This window comes from Lepidochelys kempii, chromosome 24, assembly GCF_965140285.1.
Source record: "Lepidochelys kempii isolate rLepKem1 chromosome 24, rLepKem1.hap1, whole genome shotgun sequence".
NCBI lineage: Eukaryota > Metazoa > Chordata > Testudines > Cheloniidae > Lepidochelys > Lepidochelys kempii.
The window spans coordinates 2,023,844-2,047,807 of NC_136403.1; the positions used below are offsets into that span (position 1 = coordinate 2,023,844).

The window sequence follows — 23,964 nt, forward strand, 5'->3', positions numbered from 1 at the left end:
ATCTATCTATCTATCTATCTGTCCTCTCTCTTTCTCCCCATTCTGCCTTTATTATTACTATGTGAAGTGCTGCTTTTAATGCATTATCTAGTTGCCACTGAAAAGAACATGAATGCAAGTGGGGAAAACATGACTGGAAACACAGCTGCTGTTTCAGGCTGGGCCCCAGCCCTGACTCAGAGTCCAGGCTCATTTCCCAGTATTGTAGCATGAACGGGAGGTGACTGACACAGGACAGACCCCGGGGGTGGGTGGTGGCAGCCCCTAGCAGAAGGCAACTTTCTGTAAGTTTCTGCTGCCGCCTGGTGGTAAGATACAGCGGGGCGGTGCTTCTCAGAGGGCCTCTGTTAATAGCTTTGACACGGGGCCGGATGTGCTCAGCGCAGTGTGACTTACAAGGGAAACATTAAAGCTCCTCTCTTGTGTAGGTCCTTTGATCAGGGCCCAGAGGTCTTCTCCTGAGCCCTTTTGGCCTCCCTTACACGAGAGCCCAATGTAGGGTGACCAGAGAGCAAGCGTGAAAAATTGGGACGGGGGAGGGGGAAATAGGGTCCTATGTAAGACAAACCCCCTAATATTGGGATGGTCCCTATCATCTCGGGATGCCTGGTCACCCTAGCCCAATGGAGCCCTCTCTGTTCTTGAGCAGGAAGGGCCAGGTCCAGCCAGAGGAGGAGTTGCCCTGCATCCAGGAACCCTCGGGTGCTAACTCTCACGGTGTCACCTGTGTTAAGCCCTTCCTAGCTGCTGGTGTTGAGGAAAGGGGTGTGTGGCCAGGGCACCCCTGCACCTCAGTGATCTCTGGCTGCGTTAGTGGGCAGTGAGTGCAGTTTAGAGCAGCCCTCAGACTGCTGTGTTCTGTACCAAGGGACTGGCCTGGGGCTGAGCGGGTGTGATCAGGGGGCGGCTTAAAGCTTCCTCCCTCTCCTGCCATGTCTGGGCCACCCGTCTCAACCCAGCTCAGAGCTAGAGCTAGATTTGTGACCGTATTCCTGCAAACCTGTAAAATGGGGATTCCCCGGAAGGGGGAAGCGATGGGAAAGGTCTGAGCCCCCACTTGGTGGCGTTATCTTGGCCAAAATGGATGAATTGTGCCAAAGCATCTGAAATCTTTGAAAGTGCAGTTGGGTAAAAGTGACTGTATCTGGGAGTGTTTCTAAAGATCCATTGCACTAAAAGACCGATGAAGATTCATAGACGATTATAATTTCTTTGTTTCCTGATGCCTACTGAATCTCCCGGTATTTTGTTACACCCCTCATTAATGCCTTTAACAAGCAGGCAAAATAACAGACATTTTCTTCCTCTTTTTGAAGGAGGAATTTTTCTGTTATAAGCTGATTAAACCCTTCCCAAATACCCCCTGTTTTTTCAAGGATAAATATAGCTCCTTGCACTGAATGGCATTTAATTGTTTCTGTTCCAGCCAGAAAACCCCCGTCTGAGCTCCGTTCCATGACATCATGGTCCACGCCCACGCCAAAGCCGGTGTTTCCAGCCGTGTGCACGTCCCGGCTCTCACCCTCCTCTCTTGAATCACAACGCACCGTTTCCTGGCCAAGGGACTTTTTCCTTCCAGTGCTGTTTCAACATCTCTTTTCTCCCTCATGTCCACAGCCAATAAAAAGAGACACATCCCTCTGTGCCTGCAGAATGAAGACTCAGGGAGTTCGAGCCAGACCCAGGTAAACACTAGAAGCTTTTTTGCTGTTCCCTTGCTCTTTGTTTTGCTTTGGCATTTCCACCCCACCCTTTCTGTCCTGGCTCAAGCAGGCCTCAGGGTTGCTGTCACAAGGGATAGAGCCGTTCAGACTGCACCTTGTGTGGTATATCCGTGTAATAACTCACGCCAGAGGGAGGGCTCTGTCCCCTCTAGTGGCCGGTTCATGTAAGAGCCAGCGGTTGCTAACCCTTTCGCCAAAGCTGCAGTATCTCATGCTTTGAACTCTGTAGGTCACAAGGGCTCATTCCCTGCTGTCCGCCTAAGTACAGCTGGTTACATTTGCACCAGTTACCGAGTCTTCTGTCTACCTTGCTGAGAGTCAGAAAGTGGTTGAAGAACATGGGGGAGGCCCAACTTTTCTGGGGACTTGAGCCCGTAGGAGTCAGGGTCATCTCCCCGCTGCAGACTCCTCTGGCTGCCTATTTACTCTGGGATGCAGGATTTTATCTGGGGTGTTGCAAACGCCCCAGAATACAGGCTCACGCCCTGTAAGCGTCCGACTGCTGGCTGGGTCTCGAGGTGAGAACTCTGCTCTGGAGGACTGGACCTGGTGTTTGAACCAAGGGGTAGAACTGGGCCAGAATTTTTCAACAATCTTTTTTGGGGGTGACAAAATGCCGATTGGTCGACACAGAAGCTGTTTCCAATCAGGGGCGGTTTCCCTGGATCTCCTGACCAGAAAAAGGGTTGAAAAGAAAAGTGTCAAAGTTGCTGAGATGTTTTGTTCTGGCATTTTCAAAATGAAAATTTCCACTTTGCTGATTCAAAATGACTTTTTGTTTAAAAATTGACACTCATTCCAGGGCCCGGCCCTCCAGGTCTGATCCATGGAGGACAGGCCTCTCTTACAACCCTAGCAGCTAGGAAACCTTAGCTCCTGCCTTTAGTTCTGGAGCTCACCGGTTCAATCCCTATGGAGCTGGTGTGGTGCTGACTGGCTAGGAAGGAGGGTGCAATGGTAAGAGGGGAAGCCTAGGACTCAGGAGACCCTAGTCCAGCTCCCTGCTCTGGCACAGATTTCCTGCCTGACCCGGGGCAAGTCACTTAGTCTTTCTGGGCCTCACTTCCTCTTCTGGGCAATGGAGCTGAGAGCCCGGCCCCCCCTCGCAACAGGGTGGGGAGGATAAACGCATTACAAGTAGCAGGGTGCTGCCATGCCATGTAACAATGGCCCAATAAGGGCCTAGAGTGGGTGGGGAGTGCCTGAGTCACCAGCAAGAAGGAATGAACTAAGGCAGGGTTGGGAGGATGAGCCAGAGAATCGGGAAGTTGGGTTTGTGGGGTTAGGCGCTGCCCTGATTCCAAACATGCAGCTCAACCTGATACTTAGAGAGAGAGAGAGAGAAAACTTGAAGTCAGATTAGAGAATCCGCCCTTTCCCCTCCACAGGTACTAACGAAATTGTGCATTTGTTTCAACAGTGTAATTCCATATCGAGATCCCCATCGGAGAGGACAGCCATCAGCTCTGGCATCTGTCCTCTCCGAAAACTGGCCCTCTAAACTTTGCAGAACTCCTGGTCACATTCACGAAAGCTGATCGCACAGGCTCCTTGCCAAGGGTTTATTTCTATGGCTGTGATTAGAGCTGTTTTCAAGCGGTCGAGACTATTGAAAGTTTCTCTTTTGTTGTGAACATTTTCACAAGTCAGAATTGCTTTAGGAATGTTTATTGATCAGAAGCCAGGTTTTGGGTACATTTCAGTAACAATTTGCTTCACAGTGCCATGAAAAATGTTGCCCCCAAAATAGAAAATGAATCTACTCCGAATCCTGCTGAACACAAACAACGTTGACATTTTGCAAATGTTCCCCAAATTGTTCTTCTAATGTTTTTGACTGGCTGTTGAAAGTGAGGCAGAGGCTCCGAAGTCAGGGAGGTGTCGCAACGCGGAGCTGAGAACCCCTAAATACCTTTATAAAGCAGGGCCCAAGGGCAGGGACTGGGTTTTCCTATGAGTTTGACCAGCTCCTAGTACAGAAGGTTCCTGATGACAGCTGGAGCCTTTGGGTGCTACCATAATACCATTAATAACTAGCATTCCAAACTATGTCCTGGTGCATTCTTAGCATCCTGCCAAGCCAGACTGAAACACACGAGGGGGGAAATCCTACCCTGATGGAGGTGGGCATGTGGGTTGGTTGTTTAACCACAGGAAGGCTGTTGGGTTGATAGAGTTGTTTTCTTCTCTAGCCCTAGGAATATACCTAGGTCCTGTTGCCATTAATGTTTGTCATGTCTTATGTCTTTGGATGCCCATAGGTACCTCTGGTCCATACAGCAAATCACAAACATCAGCATTATTTTCACTAGCTATAATCTCACTTGCATCGGCTTGAGAACTCGGGGGTGGGGGGAATTCTCCCACTGGCAGATGGTCCATGCATCACTCAAGCCCTGTTTTGAGGGTGGAAGTGAAGCCTGGGCCTTGAGCTGGCTGTCCGTGCACACCCGAATTCTAGGTTACAATCAGGGGCGAAACACAAGAGGGGGAAAATCCATCCCTGGTGTAACTTCACTGATGTCCATCCAGCCACGCCACCAACAATGTGGCTCTGTGTTTTGGACTTCATCGTTTGTCAGTTTCTTTCCCTGCATTAATGTTGCTTCTTGAAGCCCTAGAAATTTTTTTCTCCTGGTGTAAAGTGCAGATTTGTTTCCAGGTCACTGTCATGCTTCTTGCTTGGAGATTTTAACTGAAGGCCTCACAGGATGTTCAGGCTGGCTGCATTCCTCTGTGCTCTGTGTGCTGTCTCGTGGGGTGAGTCTGGGGTTTATCTTACTTACAATGCTTTCCGTTACTTGGCATGGGCAGGCAGAGTGTTGGGGTTGGAGCCAGCAGAAGTGGGTTCTGTACTTGTCTCTACCAGTTTCTCGGTGTTTGACCGAGACCAAGTCACTTCACTGCCCTCAGTTTCTCCTAACCTAAAGCAGGAATAGTAATGCAGCTCTGTTAAGCCTGGTACGTGGCACAAAGTTATACAAAGGAGAAGCTGCCCAGAATGTAGCAGTTAGGAAGGATAGTAGGGGTGTCTTAAACACTTTGGAAGTGACAGTCACTGAAATGTCGGTTACTTACAGCGGGGTTTTATGTCAGGGAATTGGAGGGAGCAAAGGAGCATGGGGACATCCGAGATGTTCAGAGAGCGCTGCCGGCACAGAGGCTGATGGCGGCTGCATCCCTTTGGTTCATCTTTCTCTCTCTCCCTCCAGGGTATTTCTGCCTTCACATTGTCACCCCAGGCAAGTGGGGCGGCCGACCCGCCAACTGCTCATCGCCTCTCAAGTCAGTGCAGCCTGGATACGTCATTGTGCTCCACACGGCCGGCGGCAGCTGCAAAACGCGTGCGGAATGCAACCAGCAGATGACGAATATCCAGCATTACCACATGAACAACAAGGGCTGGTGCAACATTGCCTACAAGTAAGAGGCAAGAGCACATTCTTTGGCCTGATCCAGCAGAAACGCGGGCATGGGCACTCGCATCAAGCCGTTACTCACGTGCATGAAGGCATGCACATACGTCAAACCTTTGCAGGGTCAGGGTCTAAGATAGCACCGATTAGCACATGCTCAGTCTTGTAGCTAATGCACATAACCAGCTTTATGCAGTAGCTTTAGCTTTTCATTCAAGCTGATTCTGGTCAAGAGATGAGGAAAAAGCATGAGAAATCTGGATAATGTAGGCCAATGTTTTCAAATGTGGAACCCTAGAATTAGGCACCAAAATCCATGTTTAGGCAGATAAATAAGCTACTGTGAGCTCCCAACTTTGGAAATGTTGGTCGTATTTTTTTTAACTAATCAGCATGACTCTATAACAAATGATTCAACTCATTTAGTGTTTTTGTTATTTAAAAAAAGCATTGGATCTACCCTCAAGAATAAAGATCCACCCCCCACCCCCCGCACCCAGAAAACACTTGCAAAGAAAATGAATGTTTCACTTGCAGAGCTGGTGAATGCAAACAAACAAACAAACAAATTAGTGGGAATTTTCCAAAAAAAGTATTTTTATTGACATTTCAGAATTTTAAAATAATATCAAAATACATCAATCGACAACAAAATTCCAAGCAACTCTAGGGTGGGTAGAAAATCCCCACGCATTTCTATGAAAATATTTTGGTGACGTTACAAAAAAAAATTATGTTTCTCTTCATAGAATGTTCAGAAACTTGTTCAGAAACTTTTGCCCAGTTCTGCTTTTCAGATCCTAACCTGCAAATCTGCCTTTGCTGTGGCTTTAAGCTGCGATCCTCCAAAGCTGTTTTTGCTCTTTGGATACTAATGATAGCAGGGTGATGGGTGGAGGTATAAAGGTAGAATTCTGGTTAAAATGAATGGCAATTAGATGTCTGGATCTCTAGGCAGCCTTAAGGTGAAAACCTCAGCCTCGTATGGATGGCAAATTTTGGATTAGAAACATTTCCTTTCCCATCCCTGCAGCTTCCTGATTGGTGAGGATGGAAAGGTGTATGAAGGCAGAGGCTGGCATTCAGAAGGTGCTCACACTTATGGTTTCAACGATATCTCTCTAGGCATTGCCTTTATAGGAGACTTTACAGGTAAGCGTCTTTCTTGGCTACCGTTTTCCCATGGCTCAGAGACTTGGAAATAGGGTCACTCCAGAAGTTGGATGCTCCCAGTGGCTGTGGAGATTTTGTTCAATTGATCTGGGCATTTTACAATTCAATAGGAATTGATACAGGGCGTAGAGCTTTTGATCTGAGATTTCCGAGCCATAGGTCAAGTTCAGCCCCATGCTGGGAGACAGCATCAGGCCTAACGCATGAGAAGTGACCTCTACCCATGGTGCTAGGTGCTGTACAAACACAAAGAGCTTAAGCCCAGCTCATGTGCAGTCACAAGCCAAAAGGGTCAGGACATCGCTGGCGTGGGGGCAGCTTTCTTAAAGGCTCCCAGGATGTCTGCTTACTTGGTCCTTTCCATTAGTCTGGCACCTGTCCTGCGTTCCAGACCTCCTCCCCATGACCCGTGCATAGCCCTCTGAATCGCTTGTGGGGGGTGGGATGGACGAGCTGGCTGGGTGATTACACTCCTTATGAACCCAAGGGGACGCGCTACAGCCTCGCCCAGGTCTCCACAGTCCATCCTCCCCATCTCTCTCCTGAGCACCTGCTCCGAAAAAGTTACATTGATTCATGGGGCCTGTCCCATGTCAGCCCCCAGGAGGTGAAGCCGGGCAGGTTCTCTGAGCCAAATCCCTTCCTGGTCTCTTTCAGGAAGGTCTCCCAACGCTGCGGCCTGGAAAGCTTTGAAGCACCTGCTCCACTTCGCCGTTGAGAATGGCTACTTGTCTTCTAATTACCTCCTCATGGCCCACGGGGACGTCAGCAACACCCTTTCTCCTGGGCAGCACATCCGTAAAACCCTCAAGAAGTGGCCGCATTATAAACACTGAGCGCCACCAGCCTGGTGAATGACGCGTGCGGCTCTTGAAAGCCGAGGATGCTGGCCAAGGGAGCCGGCTCTGCTCATGTGCTTAGTATATAGAGAGATATATTTTGACTCCTAAATGTTGCAGGTTGGATTCTCAGCCCCAGTTCTGTCTGCTGGGCAATGCACGGGGGAAGCAATCTGGCTGCATCTAGCCAGTTGAGAATTCCCCTGTTGAAATTCTGAGCTGGACTCAGACCAACAGAGCAAATTCTTGTGCCGATTGCCCAAACACCTACACCCCATGATTTCAATGGGTTTTAGGCACCTTGTTGCTTTTGAAAATTCTCCTAGGTACCTAAATACTTTAAAAAATCTGGCCCTTAGAGACCATAGCCAGCTGTGGTTAATTAGAGCAGCCCCTAGACTGCTTTAATTTATGTCAAGGCTGGGTCTGGGGCAGCATGAGAATTCAAGGGAGATAACTGGCTCCTGACTGTCCTCTCCACCTTGCACCAGGCATATCTTGCTGCAGGGGAGAATGTGGCCCATAGCAATAATATTTTTTATTATATTTGGGTGAAATTCAGTCCTGGGCAGAGGGTTTATGACTCATTTAAGGCTCACTTAAACCCTGTGGCCTGAAGACCAGTGGTGATGCAGGATCAGGCACTGAGTGTTTCCAGCTTTCCTCGTCTGTTTAATTACAAAGCTGAGAAATCAGCAAAACAAACTTGGCGTAATTAAGGACGCGGGCTAGCCAGGAAAAAACATGTGACAGACAAGCTCCTCTTGCTTTACACCTCAGCTGATGAGCTCACAGAAATTTGTGAACGGTTAATTAATCCTACACGCTTGCTGGGATGTAGGTCTACTTTACAGAGAAGTAAACTCAGGGTCACTGACTTTCTTAAGATTACACAGCAAACAAATGAAAGAGGCAAGAATAGAACCAGGGAGTCCTAACTCCCCGTCTGTTCTCTAACCCCTAGTCTGCACTTTCCTTCCAGATCTAGGAGTAGAACCCAGGAGTCCTGACTATCAGCCCCGCCCCCTCCTCTAATCTCTAGATTCCACTGAAATTCAGCGCTGTGCATTTTCTTATCAGATCCACTGGGCTAGAAGTGTGGACTCAGGGATGGAAGCATTGCTGAGCTGAGGTCTTTGTGTGCTCTGTCTGGGATGGGGCAGGTACAATATACTTGCAGCCCTCGAAAGGGAGCCCAGAGCCAAGTCTATAAAGAATTGTAAATAAAGGGACAGAGTCTGTGTTTGAACCACGTGCTCAGCTTGTGTAGCTCCAATTTTCTGCTCCGGCAGCGCCTGCTTTAGCCTTACTCCCCTGCAAAGGTTTCACAGTAGAACGAACCTCAGAGTTACGAACTGACCAGTCAACCACACACCTCAGTTGGAACTGGAAGGACGCAATCAGGCAGCAGCAGAGACAGAAGGAAAAAAAAAAAAAAAGCAAATACAGGACAGGGCTGAGTTAAACGATAAGCTACTAAAAAAGTAAGGGAAAGCAGCATTTTAAAAGCATCTTCTGCATCGCAAATTTTCAAAGCTGTTTTAAGTCAATGTTCAGTTGCAAACTTTTGAAAGAGCAGCCAGAAGGTTTTGTTCAGAGTGATGAACAAGCTCCATGCCTGAGGTGTTCGGAACTCAGAGGTTCTCCCGTATTTGGGTCTGAAGCTAATCCGTGTCTCCTCGTCCTGCTGGCCCCCAACGTTGCTGCTGAAGTCAGCAGCCTCTTGTCATCACCGGCCTCCAGAAGTCCATCCCCGTCAATGCCTGACCATGTCTCTGCTCCCTGGATGAATTCTTCAGCTCCAATGAAACACGCCTGAATTCTGGTGGGGCGGCGAGGAGAGAGGGAGGAGGGGGTGGAATCCAAACCTGGATCTGAAGTTTGCAAAAAGCCTGCCTGTGTCCACAGTAAACCAACCGCCCAGACGGAAACACGTCCAAGATCTGGAGTAGTGCCGTCCCTCCCGGCCAACATTTTCTCACCTAATCGGTTCCCTGCCATTGCAGGGGTTTTGGGCATTGCAGGAACCGTGGTCTCTCCTGTTCTCTGCCTGTGGGGCCCACAGTTTAATTTCCTGGGGTCTGAAATTATAGCAATGCAGGGCTGGATGGAACCTTGCAAAGTCATCAAATCCAGCCCCTGCACTGAGGCAGGGCCAAGTCAACCTAGACCATGCCTGGCAGGGGCTTGTCCAACCTGGTCTTAAAAACCTCCAGTGGTGTGTTGAGCCACCTGAAATTTGGGTGTAATAGTGGGTACCTGGGTGAAATAGAACAGTCTGTGATATACAGGAGGGCAAGACTTAGGGTGACCAGACAGCAACTGTGAAAAAACAGGACGGGGGGTGGGGGGTAATAGGTGCCTATAAAAGAAAAGGTCCCAAAATACGGGACTGTCCCTATAAAAACGGGACATCTGGTCACCCTAAGATGATCTGGCCTTAAATTCCATGAAACTATGAACAAATATAATAATAATAAGAAAAAATAAAATTAAAAATGAAGCCACCAGCCACATTGGATTAGTCGGTCAACAAACCGAAAGTCCCATGATTCACCCAGCTCCAGGTTCGACGGCTTAGTAAGTTTAATTTTGGTGTGACAGCGGCACTAAAAGCTTGTGCCTACAAGCAAAGAGCAAATCGGCGCGGACCTGCCTGCACAGGTGTGACCAGCACTGCCAACCCCCTGTGGTCAAAAATCATGAGTCGGGCTCTAAAACAATCTCAAGATTGGCTTAATAAATCGCGAGATTTAAGAACGAGTAATAAAATCTTGGGTGATTTATAGTCATTTTCCAGTTCTTGAGCCATAGGTTCCAGTTGTGCTCTGCAGCCGTGAAGACGGGAAGCTTACTTTTTAAACAAATTAAAAGCTGAGATTCTTTTGTCATTACTTGACTCCAGGAAGTGGGTGTGACCGTTCTGTGCCTCTGAGTCACTTTGTTACCCCTGCTCCAGCAAGAGGGAGTTTTTCCTGTGGTGACTGTCAGCTCCAGCCCTCTCCTGGGGGCTCGGCCAGCCCGCACTTCACCTTGGAGGTTAACAAAAGCTGCATCCCAGTCCCCGCGTCCCTTGAGTCCTTCCCCTGCGATATCCGGCCCCTGACTCTGGCTACTCACAGAAATTCCAACTTCTCTGCCCCCAAACTGTCCCCCAGTTTGCCAGTTTTTACCTTAAACCCCCGCTCCGTAAAACACACAGCCCTTGTGAGCACTTCTAATAAACCAAGAGGAGGTTTATTAAAGTCAGAATAAGGCTATAACCAGAACTGAGAGAGAGTGGCAGACACACATGGTTACAGTACGAAAGAAAACATAAAGATGCACACCCGCCCGCCTCCATGTTTATCAGCAGTTGCCTTTCCCAGCTACCAAAGAAGATTTCCCCCCGAAAGTTCAGTCTTTTGTGGCTGATTTCAGAAAAGCCAGGGTCCACGCGTACACGAACCACCCTCTGCTCCTCCAGGGGGTTTGCCAGTGAGTGGACGCAGCCCTGGCAGGGCCCTTCCTGACACCTATTACACTGAAAACAACCGTTTGTCTCTGATCACAGAGAGGTCGAACCCCTGTCTTCTTGTCAAGTTTCTTTTTCAACTTTAAGTGCTTTCAGCTGTTTGTGGATGTCTCTGATTGTCTCCCATTCAAAGGGTCAGTCTTGCGCAAGGCTAAACAATTCTGTCTTACAGTGCATCACCAGGCAGACAGGACGAGGCGACAAGTCCGCCTTGCCCGGATGGGCCAGGTGATTAATCATTTCTTTTTTACTCCAAGTCCAGAAAGCGCACTACCAATGTAGCTGCATTCTGCCTTCAATGTTACCCATGCCAACATCTCGGAATGATTATGAACAAGTTACGCACTTTCTGGCAACACCTCACTGTTACTCGCTGTCCTGCAAGGCGTGTGTTTGGTGGAACGTGTGTGCCAGGTCTGAGGTGAGAGGGGTCCCTTTGCCAGAGGGTTTCTGTGTCACAGTGGGACTGCAGGTAAAACCCCAAAGAGCTTGGAATAAGACTGCAAGGGTTGGTGACGCTGCCTGCCCACGAGTGTGCCTGCTGTTACTCGTTCTGTGGTTAATGTAGAAGAACATTGTGAGCTTCAGATGGAAGTCTGAACATATGCTGGATTTCGGTCTCTTAGGGTAGTGGTTCTCAACCAGGGGTCCAGGGCCCCCTGAGGGGCTGTGAACAGGTTTTAATGTGGCTGGCATTAGACTTGCTAGGGCCCAGGGGAGAAAACCATGGGACTGCAGCCCGGGGCCCCGAGCCCCACCACCTGGGACTGAAGCTAAGCCCTGAGCAGCTTAGCTTTGTGGTACCTGCTATGGCAGTGGTGGGCAACCTGCGGCCCGCGCCATCAGGGTAATCTGCTGGCGGGCCGCCAGTCTGTTCATATTTGCACGGCGAACGGCGGTCATTGGGAGCTGCAGGTGGCCGTGCAAATGTAAACAAACTGTCTGGCGGCCTGCCAGTGGATTACCCTGATGGGCCACATGTGGGCCGCAGGTTGCCCACCACTGCCCTATGGTGTGGGGTCCTGGGCAATTACCCTGCTTACTACCCCTTAACACCGGCCCTGGCTTTTAGATGCAGAAAAACAGTTGTGGGACAACTGGGCCGTGGAGTTTTTATAGTGTGTATGGGTGGGGGTGGGGGTGGGGGGGGCGCTCAGCAAGAAAAAGGTTAAGGACCCCTGGCTTAGGGAACCAACGGGCAAAAGAACACCCCAGTTCAAAGAAGACATCATTCGCCCTTGTGCTGAGGGCCAGAACAATGTCACAGCACCACTGAAGTCCCTATGGGATTAAGGGGTATTTAAATTATGCATCAGAACGGTGTGTATGTACTAGGAGGAATTTCACCCTTTGAGCCCAAGGGCTTTTCTACAGAAGGAAGCTAAGATGGATTAAGGGAGGATGTCAATTTAAAGCACAATAGCTTTTCTGGAACAGCTCCCCACCTCAACACTTTCAGTGCAGAATAAAGTGCCTTTTTCTGGTTTAGCTTAATCCACAAAACATCTCAGATCACTAGCTTCTCTCCCACTACACACCGTCCTTAACCCCTTTGCCCCACGTGCTATCTGAAACACCTTGCCCCACGTCTAATCAGGAGGGAGGGCGCCGTCGCGAAGTGTAGCAATTCAGAGAGATGCAGCTGGAGAGCAGGTTTGGCCAGGAGAAAAAATCACCTTCCTCCTACTCGGGAAGGGAAGCTGCACTGTGTTTGCACAAACGGAGCTGCTGTTGCCGTTTCTGTCTGCTGCTCTTGGCTGGTGTGTACTGGTGACCTGGGTAAGTCTCTCTGGGCTTCTCTCTCTTGAAACAAGCTTCTAATTTCCTGTGTAACTCGCAGCTGCTTCTTTTTTGAGCAGAGGGGACAGCCAGGTCGAGTGCACAGAGCCTAGGGCTACTTGGCAGGACTCCTGAGTTTGTTTTCTAGCTCTGACACCTACTGATTGTGCTGCCTTGAGTAAGTCACTTCACCTCTCAGTGCCTCAGTTTCCCAGCCTGTAAAATGGGGAAAATAATACCTTCCTGACCGGGATGTTGTGAGAGGGGATTAGTTAAACCCGTGCGAGTGGTTTGAAGATACTAAGGGAATTAGATGCCTTTTAACCCCAGTGGAAGCGCTGGTGAGGGGAGATAAAGATCAAAGGACAACAAAGTATAAGTGTTGGAAGAGCAACATGGGCTGCAGCCTTGCATGCAGAATGTTTAAGCTTCACTCACGTTGGCTGAGTCATACCCTGCCTTTTCTTCTGCGGCATTGCATAATGCAGAGGCAACAGGCACATGAAATATCAAGCCATGAACGGAGCTGGGCATCCCGCTCTCTGGGCCTGTGATGGGTGAGGGGGGTGCTCCTCAAATGCCATCAGTACTGCTGGCTGCTTCAGAGAAGAAGATAGGGTCTGGTCTGACAGCCTGGCAGGACTGGCCGATTCTGTGTGGGTTAAGGGACCCCCCTGCAGCCCCAGCATTGATGCAAAGTGGGAAGGGCCTGAGATAGAATTGGTGGGGAACTTTCTGACGACACTTTTTCCAGAAAGGTTTCTCGGATACAATTTCTGACAAAAATGTCAGTTCGTCCCCTGTTTGCGGGAAAGGGGGTGGTTTTGATGAATCTCCTGATATGAAAACATTTTGAAAAAAAATTGAACTTATTGAGTATCTTGTTTTGACCTTTTTTAAATAAAAAAAATCAACTTTTCAGTTGGAAATGTCTTTTCCTTCTGAAATTTTAGTTTATAGATTTTTTTTTAAAAAGGGAAAACCAGTATAAACAGTCAATTTCAAAACAAAATTGAAACTTTTCAGTTGCTCCAGTCTGAATGTTTTCCCCAGAATATTGGTCCATGAGTCTTTTTTTGCGATTTCATCTTTCAGTCTGGATTTGGGATGGGAATATTTTTTCGAAATCTCGAAAATTCTCATGGGAGGGGAAAACCATTTTGTGTTCTGTCGTCTGCACGCAGCCCTTGAACAGAGAACATGCATTTCCTAATTCTGGTCACTCCTCTCTGGATCCATTTTATTTCCACTTATCTTGCTCAATGCCGCAGAAGAGAGAGTCTTTTCATTTATATGCATCCGATGAAGCGAGCTGTAACTCACGAACGCTTATACTCAAATAAATTGGTTAGTCTCTAAGTGCCACAAGTCCTCCTTTTCTTTTTGCGAATACAGACTAACATGGCTGTTACTCTGAAACCTTTCATTTATAGCGTATCATGAAGATATTTCCAGCATTATTTTCCATCCTGTTTCTTTTGTTTGCTCCTCTGACCTCCACTGCCCATTGAGCAAAACCCACAATGACTCTCAAGAGCCAGCCCCAAAACGTCGATTCATAAGGGTTGAATCGTGATCCCTTCCTACCCCCTGTTTTTGTCAGGATCTGCACCATCATCCTGGAATGTCTGCTCTCATCAAGGCCATCGCAGATATGATTGACAGCTACCAGGGAAACGCCAGAAAGGGCTGCGAATCAGAGAGGATCCGGAAGTGTGAGTTTAAGAAGCTGCTCCAGCAGGAGCCATCTCCTGCCAAGGTAACTTTCCCCTGGCTGCTGGGGAAATACGCATGGGACGGGAGGAATGCAGTGGGGACATTTGCAACCATCATCCAAGTCTCTGGTTGTGTTGTCATCACAAAGGATGGAATTTGCCACCCTATGGGGGGGTCCGCATGAGGCCTACATTCCCCTCAATTCCTAGTGTAAACTGGGATTAGAATTTAGGAATTTTAAGGGATTAAGGGGCATTTCAGCAGAATTTAGGCCTTGTGCTGGCCCCACCCCTTCACGTGTGACTGTTTCTTTGATGGGAACCTTCACACATGACTCCTTTCCACCAGCTGTTGACCATGGCTTGGCACGTTGCAAGTCACCGCCCTTTGCCTCAGTTTCCCCCACCTGTAAAAGGGGAGAGTTACCCTTCCCAACCTCACAAGAGGGTTGTGGGGCTCAATTATAGTGTGGAATCCACAGCAGAGCAGAGCAGAGCTAGAAAAGTGCAGTGAATTAATTGGAATCATTCTGCGTTTTCTATCTAGGCACTTGCAAAGACCCCATTATTGTAATGCATGAGTGGCTCATGGACAGTCATGGATTGATCCTCACAATGCTAACATGAGGTCAGGAAGTAGGAGCATAAGAATTGCCAGTTTGGATCAGGCTCCAGGTGCATCCAACCCAGTATCCCTCTCTGACAGTGGCTAGCACCAGCTGCTGCAGAGGCAGGTGTAAGAACAGTGCAATAAGCAGAAATTGGACAATCTGTTCCCACATAGCGCTCATCCTGGTCTTTAATAGTTAGAGATTGACCTTAAGCCCTGATCCAGGAGGTTTAATATCTTGGCCAAGATTTTGGCTGTCAGTAATTATGATAACTCTGGAGATTCTTGACAAGCACAGAAATGTCCAATCCCTTTTTGAATCTTGGTAAGTTTTTGGTCTCAATGGCTTCCTGTGGCAGTGAGTTCCACAGTTTAATCACTTCCAGTATGGAAAAGTAGTTCATTTTTTCAGTTTTGAGTTTCCCACCTTTTTGCTTCCTTCAACATCCCCTTGTTCTCGTGTTCTGAGACAGGGAGAACAGAAACTTCTGATCTGCCTTCTCAAGTGATCTGAGCAAATCTCTTGAATCCCACACCAATGAATGAAATACAAGACCAGCTGTGTTATACTGTATGTCTAGTGACACTTATCTGGATAACGTAGCATCCTGCTGTGAGCTGCCCAAGTCCCAACCTAAATTCGCTTTAAGAACTTTGACATTGAAATCAGCACAGTACCATCTCCCAAGTGGGATTCCGCTTTCCAATGGAGTCACAGAAGCTGACACAGAAGGAAGGAGCATGTGCTTTGCCATTGCACACTTTGAAAAGTGAACAGACCCTCATGTGCTTTTTCATTTATTTCAGATATCATCCAGCAATAAATATAAACACACTACGAGCTTGCCAGATTCGGATGCTGAGCTGATGATCAAGAAAGAACTCATCACTGCCAATCCCTGTGTGTACTGAAGCTTGGATAGTGGTCACGGTCCTGTTGCATATACGACAAGGTAAAACAAACACCGCAAATAGCACCTGGCCTAAGGGTGGTGACTATGAAGAGAAGTCTTTTCAATTGCTCTGTTGTATTTCGTTGCTCACAGGGGGCCAGATCCTTAGCTGGTGTAAATTGGCATAATCCTCTGCCACAAATGTTAATTTGCACAAAGGTGCAGCACCTGGGTCTCACACGGTGTGCTGGGTCCTCAACGTGCCAACGGGGTGACTGAGGCTCCTGTTCCTTTCAGCACCAGGGACCGGGAAGTGGGATGGACAGACCTGAGACTTACCAGCAAGGAGGGGTAAGGGCAGGGTCAGAGGGAATGGTGGTGGGGGATTCCTGTAAGGGCTCAGGCTCCTGGGAGGAGTGGGTGTAGGGGCTCATGGGCCAGGCAGATGGTGGGGGTATGCTTGAGAGGACAGTCAGGCTCTGGGTGAGGGGGAATGGACATTTTTTATGAGACTGGATGGGGTGAATTTCATGGAAAAGGATACTCCCAAGAGTCAAGCAAAAAATTGGAATTTCCATCCTTAGGACTACATTTCCCATGATGCACTTTCAGTCATGTGGCTCCCATGCTGTACCGTACCACTAGATGGCGTTGCATCACAAGAGATGTAAGTCCATCCAGGGATCCCGGTCTATCGGAGTGAATGGGGGTAACAGAGATCCAAACACCAGGTCCCACGAGGGGATCTGCCACCATAGGAAAATGCAGTTGAACGGTCAACTGATTTGAAACAAAATGTTTTGGGTCATTTCAACAACAAAATATTTGAATTTGGGTGGAGCCAGCCCAAAATGAAATACTAGATTTTGGTTTTCCTGATGGATGAAATTTCCCCTAGGAAATTAGAAAACTGCCTTTTCTGTTGAAAACTCATTCAGAAATTTCATAAATTAAGTTGTCATGGGATAAGAGGGAAGATCCTTTCATGGACTGAGAACTGGTTAAAAGACAGGGAACAAAGGGTAGGAATAAACGGTAAATGTTCAGAATGGAGAGGGTGGTTGTCCCCAAGGGTCGGTCCTGGGACCAATCCTATTCAACCTATTCATAAATGATCTGGAGAAAGGGGTAAACAGTGAGGTGGCAAAGTTTGCAGACGATACTAAACTGCTCAAGATAGTTAAAACCAAAGCAGACTGTGAAGAACTTCAAAATGATCTCACAAAACTAAATGATTGGGCAACAAAATGGCAAATGAAATTTAATGTGGATAAATGTAAAGTAATGCACATTGGAAAAAATAACCCCAACTATACATACGATATGATGGGGGCTAATTTAGCTACAACTGATCAGGAGAAAGATCTTGGAGTCATCATGGCTAGTTCTCTAAAGATGTCCACGCAGAGTGCAGCGGCAGTCAAAAAAGCAAACGGGATGTTAGGAATCATTAAAAAAGGGATAGAGAATAAGACAGAGAATATCTTATTGCCCTTCTATAAATCCATGGTACGCTCACATTCTGAATACTGAGATGTGGTCTCCTCTTCTCAAAAAAGATACACTGGCATTAGAAAAGGTTCAGAAAAGGGCAACTTAAAATGATGAGGGGTTTGGAATGGATCACATATGAGGAGAGATTAAAGAGGCTAGGACTTTTCAGTTTGGAAAAGAGGAGACTAAGGGGGGATAGGATAGAGGTCTATAAACTCATGAGTGGTGTGGAGAAAGTGAACAAGGAAAAGTTATTGTTCCCGTAATATAAGAACTAGGAGCCACCAAATGAAATGAATGGGTAGCAGGTTTAAAACAAATAAAAGGAAGTTCTTCACTCAGCGCACAGTCAACCTGTGGAACTCCTTGCCTGAGGAGCTTGTGAAGGCTAGGACTATTAACAGAGAACTGGATAACTTCATGGAGGTTAAGTCCATTAATGGCTATTAGCCAGGATGGGTAAGGAATGGTGTCCCGAGCCTCTGTTTGTCAGAGGGTGGAGATGGATGGCAGGAGAGAGATCACTAGATCATTACCTGTTAGGTTCACTCCCTCTGGGGCATCTGGCATTGGCCACTGTCAGCAGACAGGACACTGGGCTGGATGGACCTTTGGTCTGACCCAGTCTGGCCATTCTTATGTTCTTAAGGAAAATTCCCAATTAGCACTAGCATTCAGTATTTGGTATTCTCCCATTTTAAAAGTGCCTGTTGTCAAGTAAAGGAGCAGAAACAATACCATGGGATGTAAATGACCAATCACAGGCCACAAGTAATAAATAATAGATGAGTGATCATGAACAGTTATAGGCCAAAAATAGTTAATTCAGCCAGAACCCAGGATCAGGGTTTGGGATTGAGTTAGGAACAAAGAGAAGGCTGAATCTGCAATGAAGGTGACTCACTGTGAAATATTTGGCTGGCAGAGTGCTAATAATGTCAGCAGAGACTCACAAGCTCATGTGAAGGGATGCAAAGCATTGATGTGGCAAATATGAGCTCTGTCCCGTTTGTGCAAAAGTGTGATTGTTCCACCGTTGCAGGCTCCTGCCTTGACTGGAAGTCAGAGGAAAGATTCCCATTGACTTCAGGGGGCTATGGGTCAGCCCAGCTGTGCATCACAAAATCTTTATCTCTGTTGTGTGTGTCTCCTACAGCACACCCAAACTCTGGAGGGAACAAAGAACAAAGGCACCAGCAATTCATGAGCACGATGTGATCTCAGGTCCTGGTATTTTGGGGTCTTTCTGCAGAAGCCAAGCTTTGAAGTTCCTACCCTTTTCCACTTGGAAGATGCCATCTGCGGTGCACAAACTGATTCTTGTCTGGTTCCTGCAGAATGGGAAACACCTGCCTTCAGATCAACAGCAGCAGCAAAGATCCAAAACCTCCCCGCCCATTCCACGCCTCTACCTCCATGAGGCGAAACTTACGTTGGGTCTCTGACTTTGTTATGACGTTGCATGAATGTTGATGGGTAACTTTGTTAATGCGCACGGCTGCTGGCGTGCAGAGCTACACCAGGTTGAGCTAGATCCTCAGTCATAAACACCGCTGCAAAAGAACATTGCACCGCTACGTCTGGTGTGTCTGGCTTCTGAGACTGAGGTCTGTGATCGATACAGTTTTCTTAGGGAGAGGGCAAAAATATCTCAGCAGCAGAGGCCAGAATTCTCCATAAATGTAGGCGACTCTTTGAGTCGTACAGAAGTACAGAAAGTTGGACGATAGAAGGCTATACCTAATCCCCTTGCTAACTTCTTGCCCACCTGGGTGGGACAGGGAGGAGCGGCCCAGCAGTGGCTGCTTTCCTCCCATGTCTTGACTCAGAATGCAGGTAGGTCATGCCAAGGGCGAAGGGGGCATAGCTGCATGACTGGCTCACAATTTAGCGTGCAAGGGACCAAAAATTCTCTGCAACTAAACATCCATTTCTTTCCTGCCTGTAATTTTATAGCATCCCTGGGGATGGATCGCATATTTTAATGGCCTTGGCATTTAAACTGGCTGGATCCTACCAATGGTCACTGCACATTTCACCTAGATGTAGGTGAAATCCTGGCTCCCCTGAAATCAGAGGCAAAATTCCCATTGAGTTCAATAGGGCCAGGATTCCAGCTCGATCTTGTGTTTTGTAACCATACTTAGTCATGTCATCAAATGACAATGGGTAAAATTTTCAAAAGCTACCTAAGCACTCCCAATAGGAGTGACGGGACTTTTGAAAATCCTGCTAGGTGCCGATCTGCATCTTTAGGTGCCTAAATACCTTAACAAATCTGGCTGCTAGGTTCAAATTTTCAAAAGCCCCTATGCGATTTAGAAGGTCAAGTCCCATTTTCAAAAGTGACTTACGCACTTGTGAGACTAAGGCTCAATCAAAGTCAATGCTATTTTAGGTTTCAGAGTAGCAGCCGTGTTAGTCTGTATTCGCAAAAAGAAAAGGAGGACTTGTGGCACCTTAGAGACTAACCAATTTATTTGAGCATGAGCTTTCGTGAGCTACAGCTCACTTCATCGGATGCATTCACTGGAAAATACAGTGGGGAGATTTATATACATAGAGAACATGAAACAATGGGTGTTACCATACACACTGTAACCAGAGTGATCACTTAAGGTGAGCTATTACCAGCAGGAGAGCGGGGGGGGGGGGCAGAACCTTTTGTAGTAATAATCAAGGTGGGCCATTTGCAGCAGTTGACAAGAACGTCTGAGGAACAGTGAGGGGTGGGGAATAAACCAGGGGAAATAGTTTTACTTTGTGTAATGACCCATCCACTCCCAGTCTCTATTCAAGCCTAAGTTAATTGTATCCAGTTTGCAAATTAATTCCAATTCAGCAGTCTCTCATTGGAGTCTGTTTTTGAAGTTTTTTTGTTGAAGAATTGCAACTTTTAGGTCTCAGAGGAACAGCCGTGTTAGTCTGTATTCGCAAAAAGAAAAGGAGTACTTGTGGCACCTTAGAGACTAACCAATTTATTTGAGCATCAAATAAATTGGTTAGTCTCTAAGGTGCCACAAGTACTCCTTAACTTTTAGGTCTGTAATCGAGTGACCAGAGAGACTGAAGTGTTCTCCGACTGGTTTTTGAATGTTAGAATGCTATTTTAGACTCCTAAGCAGCCACTTTTGACAATAGGGTTTCGGTTTATAAATCACTTAGACGCTTTTGAAAATTTCATGCCATGCCCACATCCAGAAGGCAAATAAATATCCACCTTCCATGAGCACACATTTCTACCTCCATAACAAGGCATATTCCTGTTGTAAAATACTCCCACTAGCGGCTTCAGCATAAACACTAGTGTTGCTGGCTACCCAAACAAAATACCTTCCCTCCCGCCCTCCCCACGAGGTGGCTGAAAATAACAAGTGAAAATAAAATAAGCCACGACACGAGAAGTAATCCTTCCATTCTACTCTGCACTGGTTAGGCCTCAACTGGAGTATTGTGTCCAGTTCTGGGTGCCGCATTTCAGGAAGGATGTGGACAAATTGGAGAGTCCAGAGAAGAGCAACAAAAATGATTAAAGGTCTAGAAAACATGACTTATGAGAGAAGATTGACAAAATTGGATTTGTTTAGTCTGGAGAAGAGAAGACTGAGAGGGGACATGGTAACAGTTTTCAAGTATGTGAAAGGTTGTTAGAAGGAGGAGGGAGAAGAATTGTTCTTCTTTATGTTGGAGGATAAGACAAGAAGCAATGGGCTTAAATTGCCGCAAGAGAAGTTTAGGTTGGACCTTAGGAAAAACTTCCTAACTGTCAGGGTGGTGAAGCACTGGAATAAATTGCCTAGGGAGGTTGTGGAATCTCCATCATTGGAGATTTTTAAGAGCAGGTTGGACAAACACCTGTCAGGGATGGTCTAGATAATACTTAGTCCTGCCATGAGTGCAGGGAACTGGACTAGATGACCTTTCGAGGTCCCTTCTGTTATACCAATAAAATAAAAACCAGCCGGATCTTATTAAAGGGGAAAAGGCAAAATACCACATTTATTGTGAATACAGAAAGAATCCTAGTAAGCAGTTAGTTATAGCTATAACATTCCATTCAATCTCATATTTATTCACACATTCATTCATACACACACACACACACACAGGTTCTGCAAGGTTGTTCTCATAGTTACCAGCCTTAGAGTTGCTCATGCCAAGCCACTGGCCAGGTGGCCTGGACATGAGAAGGGAGCAGGGCCTTCTCAGATGCTCATCTGATGCTCCTGGAAGTTGATTTGCAGAATCAGACCCCAAAGTTCTCACTTTCCAGAGTCCATTTTTATAGGAATTTCTTCCTCTGTCAGTCTATGGGAATTGCTCCATCATGCTGTTGCTGAATCAATCAGCAGATGGCACATTCCTGATGGCTCCGTGCTGCCAGATGTTATCTTGTTCTTTGGGTCTCCCATTCTTGAGGCTGTTGGGTGGATTCCAGTCTGCCCCCCTGGGGATCCTCTGCTTATTTCCACTTGACGCCTTCTTCAGCCGATGGACACTGGATTCTTAGGCTGGCACCTCCCTGATCATTCAGTTATTATCCACACCAAGCATGCATCCACATACATCCTCTATCTCTATTTTAATCACAATTGTGAACAAAGCAAGATGAATACAACAAAAGGGCGGGGAGTCTCTGGGTGCTGTTTCTGTTGTTACAGAGTGTTGCTTAGAGTCTCTCTCTGTGTGAGTAGTTGTTGTTACAAAGAATTGCTTTGGGAACAGACTCTGTCTTAGAATGTATTAACACAATTAGCAGCTTGCAAGTTTCACACAGAGAGGGAGAGAAACAGTACCAAAAACCAAGAGACCTTTTAATTAGTAATACCCTGGAATTTAAACTATGGGGAATCAAACTCATTTGTGATTTTAATACAGAACTTCTTTAATATGATCCAACACATCCAGTCCTATGATTCTATGAATGTACTGGTTTCCACAGTAATATTGGTATATACATATCTAGACAAAGTGCCTCTATGAAACAGGATGAAATCCTTCCACGTATTTTATTGGCTTATTGCTGTATCGAATGTTTTTTCTCTACGGGGAGATTGGGCCATTATTAGTGAGGTCATGCACTCAGCTTGACAGCATTTCTCGGTCTGTCTGTAATGTGATAACTTTTGAATGTCACATTTGCTCGATGCCACAATTTCAGGGAACGTTCTAGACATCAATGAACAGAACCCTATTGATCTGGGGGGAAACCAGAAAGTGGAAAAACGGGGGGACAAATGGTGCCCTGGCCTTCTGTTTAGCAAGCTCCAAGCACCTCTGCAATTGCCTATAGCTCAACCAGTGCATGGAATAGAGGGGGATGGCTGGGGGTGCACAGGAAGACTGATCGGGGTGGGACGGAGGGATGCAAGGACCGCCTGGTGCATGCAATGAGCTCTGTCGACAGAAGCAAGAGACCCTCTGGTTTTTTCAAAGAAGTTTTTGGTGCCCTGTTATCACTACTTGTATTTAATCAATATGAAGCTAGCAGCAAAATGTTAGAAAAAGATACACTTCAGCCCCATCTGATGTGTTTCTTGCAAAGGGCTAACCTTGAAACAACTTTATTACCAGGAGCAGGGCTGGCTCTCAGAAGTCCCACTGAGGTGGTGTTTGTAGGATTGGGCCCTTAAATTGCTCCAGGGCTAAGAGTTAATAACCAAAGCCACAGTATGATTATATTTTATTGCAATAGTGTCTAGGAGAACCTGGTAACGGACCAGGATTTCATTGTCCTAGGTGCTGTACAAACACAGAACGCCCCCAAGACGCTGGAACTCCTGCTTCATTTCCTCCCCTCCTGGCCCCATACCTGCAGAGGTTGGCGCACAGGGAACCAGAACTGTCTTGTGCAGCACGCGCAAGGGGGTTCATGGGATTGTTCTTCAGAGGCGAGATGATCACAGAGGAGCTGTGATGTATGATTAAGCACACAGGTAGGAGGCTGATAGCTCCACAGTGTCGTGTTAGCTCGGGGCACTTGCGGTTTGTCTTTGTTTCCTCCACGTTGGTGCACCCCAGCAATCTTGAAGCTGCGTGACACAAACCTGTATTTTGAGCAGAAGCAGAGTAATTGCAGAGGGTTTTCCTCTGAGCCACAGTGGGCTCGTCCCTGCGGCTGGCCTGTGCCAGCGGACTCAGGCTTGCGGAGTTCAGGCTAAGCTAAGGGGCTGTTTAATAGCAGTGCAGATGCTCCAGCTTGGTCCCAGACAGCTGCAGCACAGTTAAACATCATTCTCTGTGCAACATCCAGTCCTGCTGGGCTTCTGGCATGTCTCCCAGAGGTAGCTTTCCTTGCTGATCCGTCCCATCTTCCACTCCTGGTAGGCGTTCTGCTTCTCACCTCTTTGAGAAGCTTGCTCATCCAGCATGGTCCGCAACCATAGGCGCGGTCTGAATTCTATATTTGGGTGGGGGGCAGCTCCAGGCAGACCAGCTGGGCCGTGCACTGGAGGCAAATTTCATGCCTGCCCAAGGCTTGCAGTTTAGGGGGGTAATGCTCCTCTTGCCCCTCCAAACTATGCCCATGTCTGTAACCCTTCCCTATGAATTTTTCCCCGGCTTGGTCTTACATAATGCATGCAGCATACATTCCATAGAGTCGAAACACTAAGTACATTTTTATATTTCTGTTACCGATTTTAACAACATTAACACAGGTGAGCCAGAGTGATTGCAGATATGTATTTGTCAGTGTTCCACTGAGGCATGAAGACCTTGGCATGAGCTGGCACCTGGCTTGATAGCATCACATCTACCAATATGACCTAACCACTGCATCTGATCTCCTCTCTGGCACGGACATCG

The 23,964-nt window shown here is 47.2% G+C and overlaps 1 protein-coding gene and 1 long non-coding RNA gene across 2 annotated transcripts; both read left to right on the top strand.

Annotated features, from left to right (window-relative positions):
* Nucleotides 1-1,539: 1,539 nt before the first annotated feature.
* Nucleotides 1,540-8,408, top strand: LOC140902722 (peptidoglycan recognition protein 3). The gene is made up of 5 exons (XM_073323098.2): nucleotides 1,540-1,685; nucleotides 4,387-4,484; nucleotides 4,937-5,147; nucleotides 6,174-6,292; nucleotides 6,971-8,408. The coding sequence occupies exons 2-5, from the start codon at nucleotides 4,436-4,438 to the stop codon at nucleotides 7,147-7,149; spliced, it is 558 nt and encodes a 185-aa protein (XP_073179199.1). The 5' UTR covers nucleotides 1,540-1,685; nucleotides 4,387-4,435; the 3' UTR covers nucleotides 7,150-8,408.
* A 5,615-nt stretch (nucleotides 8,409-14,023) lies between these two features.
* Nucleotides 14,024-18,645, top strand: LOC144929882 (uncharacterized). Its single transcript, XR_013634994.1, has 3 exons — nucleotides 14,024-14,204; nucleotides 15,578-15,723; nucleotides 18,314-18,645. It is a non-coding gene; the product is annotated as an uncharacterized LOC144929882 (long non-coding RNA).
* The last annotated feature ends 5,319 nt before the right edge of the window (nucleotides 18,646-23,964 follow it).

Bases quoted from the DNA above. Each gene is read 5' to 3' on its own strand.
- LOC140902722 (XM_073323098.2), top strand. From the start codon at position 4,436: ATGTTCAGGCTGGCTGCATTCCTCTGTGCTCTGTGTGCTGTCTCGTGG. The intron at 4,485-4,936 runs GTGAGTCTGGGG...CTCTCCCTCCAG, and splicing joins TCTGTGTGCTGTCTCGTGGG to GGTATTTCTGCCTTCACATT. The intron at 6,293-6,970 runs GTAAGCGTCTTT...GGTCTCTTTCAG, and splicing joins CTTTATAGGAGACTTTACAG to GAAGGTCTCCCAACGCTGCG.